Source organism: Cebus imitator, unplaced genomic scaffold (genome assembly GCF_001604975.1).
Source record: "Cebus imitator isolate Cc_AM_T3 unplaced genomic scaffold, Cebus_imitator-1.0 Scaffold38, whole genome shotgun sequence".
Classification (NCBI taxonomy): Eukaryota; Metazoa; Chordata; class Mammalia; order Primates; family Cebidae; genus Cebus; species Cebus imitator.
In genome coordinates this window covers 9,772,605-9,782,678 of record NW_016107353.1, presented here as the reverse complement: position 1 = coordinate 9,782,678, position 10,074 = coordinate 9,772,605, and the positions used below count along the sequence as shown (strand labels likewise).

General features: G+C 48.0%; 1 protein-coding gene across 4 annotated transcripts in view; it reads left to right on the top strand.

Moving 5' to 3' along the window:
• The first annotated feature begins 4,524 nt into the window (after window positions 1–4,524).
• PACC1 (proton activated chloride channel 1) overlaps window positions 4,525–10,074 on the top strand; it is a 46,829-nt gene continuing 41,279 nt past the window's right edge. For 3 of the 4 annotated variants that reach the window (XM_037737427.1, XM_017525277.2, XM_037737429.1), the window contains exons 1-2: window positions 4,525–4,722; window positions 8,899–8,995. In XM_037737427.1, coding sequence (XP_037593355.1) covers window positions 4,687–4,722; window positions 8,899–8,995 — 133 coding nt within the window. In that variant the 5' untranslated portion in view covers window positions 4,525–4,686. The remainder of the gene's footprint in view (window positions 4,723–8,898; window positions 8,996–10,074) is intronic. The other variant, XM_037737428.1, reaches the window with a different exon arrangement.

The window sequence follows — 10,074 nt, the reverse complement described above, 5'->3', positions numbered from 1 at the left end:
ACAGCACTCCAGCCTGGGGACAGAGCCAGACTCCATCTCAAAAAAAAAAAAAAAAAAAAAAAAAATACCAGGACTGGTCAAGTGAGGCCTCTGAAAAGCAGCAGTAAAGCATAGACAGAAATCAGGAAACTGGCAGGTAGCAGCATTTAATGAGTAGCAGAGAGCGCAAGGAGGGCTAAAAGGGAATGATATTAATATCTTGCAGCACTGAATTCCTATCCAGCTGTGAGGATGTGGAGGGCCTCCAAACCTTCCTAATTGGGCCTATAACCCAATATTGGACAGGTACCCCTGTCCTTTACCGTATAAAAATATTTTCCAATTGGTGCTGCACAGTCTATTGCCTTTGGGTTGGCGGGGACGCAGGGGTCTCACCGCGTTAAGGTCCTGGTGGAGATGTAATGAGAAAATGTTACCAGAAAAGGGGTCTCATCCCAAACCCCAAGAGCAGGTTCTTAGATCTTGCAGGGAAATAATTCAGGGAAAGTCACAGAGTATAGTAAAGTTTAAATGGTTTGTTAGAAACCACTCTATTACAGAGTAGGGCATGCTCAGAAAGCAAGAGGAGGAACACCCCTACCTTGATGTAATGCTTGCTTATACAGGATATTAGGGCTAAGAATAGTATACTTTATTACAAAGTCTTGTGATCAGCTTGTGACAGGATATTAGTATTCATAGTCTCTTGTGTAACTATTGATTTCAGCAAGTGTTTATGGGTATATTATTAATGGTATTATTACAGTAAAATCCATGTTTAAACTAAGAATGCCTTTTTCTGTTAACTCGTTTCCTCAATCCTAGACATCTTGTGATGAAGAGTGCCTAACTTCCTGGGAAAGTCACCCTGCAGGTTTGGCTTTATCTGGCCTTTATTCAAGATGGAGTAACTCTGGTTAGGACACCTGCAACAGAGTAAGTTTAAATGATAATGGAATAACGCTGGCTAAAGCCGGGAGGCTACCGCAATAATCTGGATGGGAGATGATGGTTGCTTGGACCAGGGTGATGCCTGTGGAGGTGGTGAGAGGTGGCTGACTATGGATGTGTTTTGAAGATGTGACTGATAGAATTTGCTGACAGATGAGACTTGGGATGTGAGAAGCAGAGGGGAGTCAAGAGTGACTTCACAGGTGTTGGCCTGGGCAACTGGAAAGATGGAATTGCCATTTATTGATACAGGAGCAAATATTGGAGGAGAAGATCAAGATCAACTGGGGGCTTGTTCACTTTGTGGTGTGTGTTAGACATCTAACTGAATGTATCAAACTGGCAATTAAATATACAAGTCTAGAATGAGGGGAGAGTTCCGGGCTGGAGATAGACATTTTGGAATTCACTGGCATAGGTGCTGTATGTAAAGCCACAGGAATGGATGAGATTGCCAAGGGATGTGCATGTGGACAGAGAAGACTGAGCTCGTAACATCTGGTGGTTGGGAGAACGGGCAAAGGAGACCAGAGAAGGGCTCGCTGTGTGCCAGGTATTGGTTTCAGCACTTTGATATTTCTAAGCTCGTTTAATCCTCACTTTAACTCTGTGACATAACTGTTCCTATGTCAGGGAACCTTAAGTACCTCACCTAGCTCTCACAGTAGGTGACAGAGCCAAGTCAAGCACAGGTTATGTGTCCTACAGCCTGCCCCTACCCACCAGGCTATACTTCCCCCCAGCAACTATACCAAATGTTTATACTTTTACTTATTTAACAAGATGGGGCTGGGTTAAATAAGTAAGTTAAATAAGTTAAATAAGGCGTGGTGGCTCACACCTGTAATCCCAGCACTTTGGGAGGCTGAGGCAGGCGGATCACCTGAGGCTGGAAGGTCAAGACCAGGATGACCAACACGGAGAAACCCTATCTCTACTAAAAATATAAAATTAGGCTAACGTGGCAGCACATGCCTGTAATCCCAGCTACTCTGGAGTCTGAAGCAGGAGAATCACTTGAACCCAGGAGGCGGAGGTTGCAGTAAGCTGAGATCATGCCATTGCACTCCAGGCTCGGCAACAACAACAAAACTCTGTCTCAAAAAAACAAAAAACAGAAAGACAGTATGTTCTTCTAGTGCAGAGTGACCTAAACAGGATCTGTGTCCACTAACCTTACTCTGAATCTCAATTTCCACATTAGTAGCATGCCAGTCTACCTCTTTTATAGCATTGTGTTAAAACTAACGATGGTAGTGGACTTGTAAAGCTCAAAGTGCAGCATCTATGTTACACTGTGTCACAAGATCTCTGGGCTGTAGGAGGCCCTTGAAAATCCCGAATAGAATATCATCCCCTTCCTGATACGTGTCACTATAACATCCATATCATACCTCGTGCTGCTTCTCTGCTTGGGACCTTTCTCTTTCTACAGTTCTGTTTGTTAGGAACATCTTTAAGCCAAAAGATCCTTGTAATTTCTACCGATCACATACAGCTCCCCACTCCCTGAGATGCTAAGGATGAGTCTACACATGAATAGCATGCTCTTAGGCTCTTGGATTTCTCCAGGCACCCGTGATTGTCATTTTCTACTTGAAGCCAGACATATTTTTCCAAAGCACTTGGAATCAGTTAGTCGCCTGCAAGAAAAATGGAAAGTATTCTTTTATTTATTTAGTTTTATTTATTTATTTTTATTTTGAGATGGAGTCTCACTCTGTCACCTGGGCTGGAGTGCAGTGGCGTGATCTCCGCTGCCTGCAACCTCTGCCTCCCAGGTTCAAACAATTCCCCTGTCTCAGCCTCTCGAGTAACTGGGATTACAGGCACCTGCCACTACACCCAGCTAATTTGTTGTATTTTTAGTAGGGGGGGGGTGTCACCATGTTGATCAGGATGGTCTCGAACTCCTGACGTCGTGATTCACTCATCTCCGCATCCCAAAGTGCTGGGATTACAGGCGTGAGCCACTGCACCCTTTTCTTTTTAATTTCAAGTTCCAGGATACATGTGCAGAAAATGTGCAGGTTTGTTACATAGGTAAAGGTGTGTCATGGTGGTTTGCTGCATCTACCAACCCATCACCTGTTTATGCTCTGTCTCTCCACACTAGCATGAAAGAGCCACAAAAGCCAAGACCCAAGGGTACCTTATTCATTTCCGTATCCCAGTACCCAGCACATTATATTTGTTAAGCCATGTTTTATATTTTATTAGCCAGTATCTCCTTCAAATGTGGGAGCCCATAATTTTCCAGTGTGGTCATACCAACAAAGACCAGAGAAGAAAGATAGGGTTGGAATAGAATTCTCTTGTTCCTTCTAGCTCTAAAATTCTATGATCGTGTGAACTTGTTCTATCAAATACCCTTGTATTAACGCAATAAGGAATTTAATTAGTGGTCTGTTGTTATTGATTTGTTTTGGTAAACAACTGTTAAATGAAATGGCTGGAATCAGTGTTCCATTCATAAATTTAACAAACATTTGTTGAGTACCTACGATGTGTTAGGCACAATGTATATTGTCCCATATAACAGATGTAAGAGCAGAAGGCCAGGGATAGGGATGAGTGTTCAGGAGAGGTGATGGGTACCTCCCATTGCTAATGCTCCAGGAGGTCCAGAGTTCTTTGATATGGCTGGTGCTACTCTGCTTATGACTGAGGAGGGAAGAGGCTCCCAGTGGCCTGAGTGGAGGGGTTACCAAGCTGCAGCTGCAAGGGACACAGAGCAGCATTCACCGAGGCACAACAAGCAGCCTCTATCTGCTTCACCACTAAGCAGCTGAGGGCCCCCACACAACAGCTGTTTCAGGCAGTGGGAGGAGAGGAAGATGTGGCCTTCAGGTCCACCCTGCCACAGTGCCAACACCAGATTTTAGGCCATATTTAGGGCTTGAGGCTTCTTCTGTGGCTGAACAGTGCCTTTGGGCTTTCTCTGCACGATCTTTTCTTTTTGCTTACATAGGCCTTGTCAGGCAGGGCAGGGTTTAGCAGTTGCATTCTAAGGCGAGGAGAGGAGGGCTTAGAGTATTGCAAGACCTAATGGTGAAGGTCAGAGCCAGGACAGGAACCTAGGGGTACTCCTGCCCTTGGAATAATGGAGAGAACATCGGCTCTGTAGTCTACCCTGGAAGAAATAATCTTCACTTGATTACCGCTCCACCCGCATCCTTTCTGAAACAAAGTACCTCAGTTTCCTCATTTGTAAAAGAGGGAGAAAAATGTCCTCCTACAGGGTTCCTTGCAGAATCAAGGGCATAACGTGAGTGAGAGCGCTTTGTAACATACAAAGTGCTCTCCAGACATTCATTACGGTTCTAAACTGCCAGGCCAAGCTTCCTCTTGCAATTACAGTTTAGGGGCTTCTACTATCTCTCATCTGACTTTGTTCCACTTTCTACTCCTCTTCTCCGTCCCTCCCCCTCCAACAAAGAGAGGAAGTGAGAGACGCAGAGGCAAATGTCTAAGGACTAGTTTGGTTGGCCCAGGGTCACAGGCAAGCTTTGCCGCCCCTAGGGGTGTGAGGGCCGCCTCCAATCAGAACTACATTTCCCAGCAACCCTTTTGCGGCTCCAGGGCGGCAGCGGCCAGGCGCATGCGCCGAGTACCGCCACGCCTGGTCTCGGGGACGCCCTTCTGGACCGGTTTCGCCTCGCGGAGCTCGCAGGTCCAGGTGCTGCGGCCGCAGTGCTGCCTCCCTGCGCCGCGGGCAGTGGCGGTCTCAGGTGTGCCGAAGCTCTGGTCAGTGCCATGATCCGGCAGGAGCGCTCCACATCCTACCAGGAGGTAGGAGGTTGTGAGAGACGGAAGGGAGGTTTCCTGTGAGGCGGAGGAGCAGGGTCCCAGGGGTCGGGGCGGGGGCGTCAGGGCTGCACGGCCCAGGGCTCTTCGGAGGGACCTGCGGGTGCGTCTGTAGAGGGCTCCGGGGGTACAGAAGAGCGGCCCAGGGGCAGGAAGAAAGCGAGGTGGCGTAGCGGGCGCCCAGCCTCCTCCAGATGCTGCGGGTCGTTTGGCCGAGGGCCGGAGTACGGTCCCTGGCACCGCGACCCGTAAACAGCAGGTGAATGATTAAAGCTACGTCAGGCCCAGCTTTCCGCGCTCCCAGCCGGAGCGGCAGCCTGGTGGCCCGAGGAACCCGGCGTTCTTTGCAACAAGTGGAGCGCCCGCGCCCTCCTCCCGGCGAGAGCAGATGCGCGGTTGGCGTCGTGGGCATCCTCCCCCTCCGAGCCCAAGACCTCACGGTCTCCGCGGCTGGTGACAGGATTGATTACCTGTTTTTTGGTGACCGCCTAACTGTGAAAAAGTGCCTTCATGGACTTTGCTGCTGCTCCTTCCTCTCCGTCTCTCCCTCCAGTCTCACCTCCTCCCACGACTTTGCCACTTTTCCAGTTCTTTGTCTTTTCTCTTTCCTGCGCTGCAGGCTTTGCGTTCAGCGCTTCCTTCAGGCCAGCCCTGCCTCCTGACTTCTCCAGCTGTAATTAGTGAAACTGCTCTCCTCCTCCTCCTCTTCTCGGGCCCCAGACCTTGGTCGTCTTTGGCAACCGTCCTCTTCTGTGCCCCTCCACCGTGCCCCCTCACTGGCCAAGGGTAGGCACCCGTCCTCCTCCAGTTTGTGTCCCTGTGTTTGCTGTAACCTCTGAGTGTGATACTGTTTTACCTTCTTTCCCTTTAGTCTCATACTTTCCAGATTTGCCTGGAGGCACTGCCTTGACCTCGGAGCATTCCTTTTTTTCCTCAGATGTGACGCTGCCCTTGGTCTCCCTAGAACAGTCCAGACTTCTCAGCAAGCTCCCAAAGCTCCGTGCAGCGTAGCAGCCGTGTCTCTCATTACCCTTGCCACCTCCTCACCCGCCTAGGCTCTGGCCACAATGGAAACTCAGTTTTAAAATGTGCTCCTTTTTCTGTGCATTTGCTCACACCATTTTTTCGCCAACCCTCCGCCAAACTTCACTGGGTAAAACGCCCCCATAAGTCAAAGGCTACTTCAAGTTCCATGTGCTCCGTGGGGGTTGACTTTCCAGACTGGTCTGGCGTTCTGTTTGGCCTTCTCATGTGAACTTGCTGCCTTCTGCCTTAGTCAATAGTTACTGCTGTACATACCTCCCTTTGTAAAGAGACTCTGATTCACAGAAGGGCTTTGTGGACTATATAAAGCAGGTGGCTTAGCCCTACAGTGGAGGGAGAAGCCAAGTTGAGGGCAGATGAGATTTGCCTAAGGCCTGCCATTTTTTAGTGTAGGATCTTGGCTGGAATCTGGCCTTGGACAGATTTCTGTATTTCTCCTCCCATCTCCTTTATTCCATCTGTTTTCTTTGTCTGAATGGAGTCTGAGGGATTTTAACCAATGTTGTGGATTCCATGGCCCCTAGATTCTGCACCCTAAACAGTGAGGGAATCCTGGGGAATTTTTGGTTGATTTTTGGTTGATAGTCACAGTGGACAAATACTAGGGATTTCAAGTCAGAAAGCCCACATTCCTGTCTTGGCTTTGTCTCTCGCCATTTGTGTGACTTTTATCAAGTCACATAAGTTTCTGAGCCTCAGTTTCTTTGTCTGAAAGATGAAGATTAATAAAAGTCTCTACCTCCTAGGGTTGGTTGGGGATTAAATAAGTTGGTGTGGAAAGTGCTTGGCTCAGTGTCTGGCAGATAGTGACCCCACAGTGAATAATAGCTCTTGTTAACAGGGTGTGGGCAGCTCCTGCGTCTAGGGTGCCTTGGGGTCCTGGGTAAGCAGGAATATGAGCCTCACCAGCCACACATAGCCAGCCGTATCTCCTCACCTAGCAGGGCTCATAAAATATTAAAATAATAGGCACTTATCCCACTTGCAGGGCCAAGGCCCAAGTGGACACAGTTTCTCTTTGGAGGCATCTCTAAGGTGGAAAGCACTGGAAGGGTTCCTTCCCCTTGCCTTCTTCAGAGGCCTGTTCTATACCACCTGTGTCTTCCCTCTTCAAAGAAAGGGGCCACCCAGAGAATGTCCAGCATCTTTCTTGCCTGAACCATTCTGTGAGTGTACCTAGCTGTGAGTAGTTTTATTTACTGAGGGGGGGATTTTGCCTTAGGGAGGGTGGGATATACTGATAATTTGGCCAGGGGCAGGCAAGGAGGTAGGTTCATTATGGCTGCGGGTAATCAGGGAACTCTCTGGGAGAGTGTTAGCACCTGGATCAGGGTGAAGCTGGGTGAGGCTTGGATTAGGGAACTTTGAGACTTCCTAGAACTAACATCCTCCTCTCCCTTTGGCCAGCGAAACCTCTGGGGACTTCTTTATCTGTGCTCCCGCTAGTGGCTTATATCTCTTGGTGCCTTCGCCAGCCTCCCTGCCCCTTTCTCACTGGTTGCTTTCCTGTTTTCTTTTTTTTTTTTTTTGAGATAGAGTTTCATTTTTGTCGCCCAGGCTGGAGTGCAATGGTGTGATATTGTCTCACTGCAACCTCTGCCTCTGAGGTTCAATAGATTCTCCTGCCTCAGCCTCCCAGGTAGCTGGCACTACAGGTGTGTACTACCATGCCCAGCTAATTTTCGTATTTTTTAGTAGAGATGGGGCTTCATGTTGACCGGACTTGTCTCGAACTCCTGATCTCAAGAGATTCGCCCACCTCAGCCTCCCAAAGTGCTCGAATTACAGGCATGAGCCACCATGCCAAGCCCCCCACTCAGCCTTTTCTTTTGTGCTTAGAGGGCTTTAAACTGGAGGTTTGCCTGATGATAAGGGGCTGGAGTGGAGTTGTGGGGAGGGAGATCGAAAAACAGATGCATAAGAGCTGTTTTTCACTCCTCTCTTGGAGAAGAGTTTTTAATGAAAATGTCTTGAAACCTTAAACACTGATGCTGTGAGCCTGAAAAAATGCTTGGGAAAGCTGTCCCCTCTCCCTTCCAATTCAGGAATGACATCCCTTCTAAGTTCTAGTCTTGACCTCTCTTGCCCTTCTACTTCATCCTGCAGAGACTTGTTGATTATAATGGTATCCTTTCCATCCTTCTACCCTTCTCAGCGGTATAATTTCCTCATTTGACAGGTGAGACCACTGGTGAAGTGAGGTTGAGGTTGTGGTTGCCGGCTACCAGGTTGCTGATTATAATTAGCACCTAGCCCTGTGATGGACTGCCTGCCCCTCCTGCTTTGTTCTGCTATTTGCAGCCCAAGTTGGTGGACTTCGGCCGGAGTGCCAGAGAGAGCTCTGACACCACCTTCACTGTTGCCTATTCTCTTTCAGCAGACTCTAATCCACATTTCCTCTTCCTTTGGGAAGTGGTTAAGACCATAGGCTTTGGAACCAGACCAGCTTGGATTTGATTCCTGGCTGTATCTTTCCCTGGCCTTGTGTTCGTTGAATTGTGTTTCCTTAAAAAAGATATGTTGAAGTCCTAACCCCAGGTACCTCATTGCGACCTTGTTTGGAAATGGGGTCAATGCAGGTGTAATTAGTTAAGATGAGGACATATAGGAGTAGGGTGGGCCCCTAATCCAACATTGCTGGTGTCCTTAAAGACGACGACCATGTGAAGACACACAGAACACCTTGTGAAGATGGCAGCAGAGAGCAGAAATTGGATGCCTCTGCAAGCCAACGAATGCCAAGATTGCTAGCTGTCACCAGAAGCCAGAAGAGAGGCATGGAACAGATTCCCTCACCACTTGCAGAAGGAACCAACCCTGCCAAAACCTTGACTTAGACTTCTGGCCTCCAGAACTGTGAGAGAAGACATTTCTGTTATTTTAAGCTGTTCAGTTTGTGGTACTTCCTACAGTAGTCCTAGGAACATAACAGGCAGAAAGTTTCTTGAGCTTTCTGAGCTTTGGTGTCCTCATCTGTAAAATTGCTGTAATGCACTCTACATCATGTGGTTTTTGGTGACAATTAAGTGAGAAACAGCTTCTGCTTTCTTATTCTAGTCTAGAAAAGCAAGGCTGACACGGCTGACTCAGTTTTGCTCTTTTTGCTTCTCCCTTTAGCTGAGTGAGGAGTTGGACCAGGTGGTTGAGAACTCAGAGCTGGCAGACGAGCAGGACGAGGAGACAGTCAAAGTCCAAGGTCCAGGTGTCTTACCAGGTGAGTGGGTTTGGTGCTTTGCTATGCTGTTGCTGTAGTTGGACGCCTCAGTCCAGGCGCCTTGCCAACTGTGGGAGAGGAGGAGCCCCCTGCCCTGCACCCTGGTGTCAGATCTCAAGAATTGCCCTAGTTTTAAAGCTATACATATTTAACCAGCTTTGGAACAGAGGCTGTGTCTAGGCTGATATCTGTTCTTAACTCCAATTTGAGCCAGTTCCTGAGGCCAGGTCATGGCATACAATGGCAAATGCTTGGATCTTGGTTCTTCTGTTCCTCTTTCCCTTGAAGCTGCTAACAGGTGAGCCTCTAATATCCAAGTCAAAGAAGATCTAATAGGCCCCACCTTTCAGGTACCAGGTCTATCCAGTAATGCTGCTAAGTTGGGTAAGCAGGGTCCTATCAGTCACTTGACATCTTATGGAGCCTTACAGCAATGTTGGACGCTGCTGACTACTACTTCCTCCTGGATACACGCTGCTCCCTTAGCTTCTGTGATGGAGCATTTCTCAGGCCACTCCTTCCAGGCTCCATTATGGTTACTCTCTCCAGCTCTTAGGCATTCAGTGTTGGTTGCAGGACCCTTTCTCTTACTCTCATAGGCAGCTCCCCCCAGGCCTGCCCCCCTGCTTCAACCACACGTGCTCACATTTGTCTCCCATGTTTACATCTCTAGCCCAGAGGTTACCTACAAATTCCAAACTTACATATCCTATATTTCCAGCTGCCCAGGTGATAGTTCTGCTTGGATTTTCCAAAGGTTCCCTCAACTCCACGTGTTCAAAATTGACCTTATGATCTTCTCAGTCCCAGCTTGGTCCTCTTCCAGTATTTCCTGTTTCCAGGAATGGAATTGCCACTTATTCAGCTGAACTTCAGAGTAGCTCTCCCTTCCTTCCCCTCATCCATCCCCTTTTTCTCTGGCCCTCAGCCATGCTGATCTTTTTAAATTTAGGCTTCATTCCCTTTCACCATAGGGCCTTTTTGTTGTTTATTTATCTGCTTGGAACTCACTTTCCTTCTTCACATAGTTAGTGCCTAATCATTCTTCAGCTTTCAGTTCTGTGATTTTTTTTTTTTTT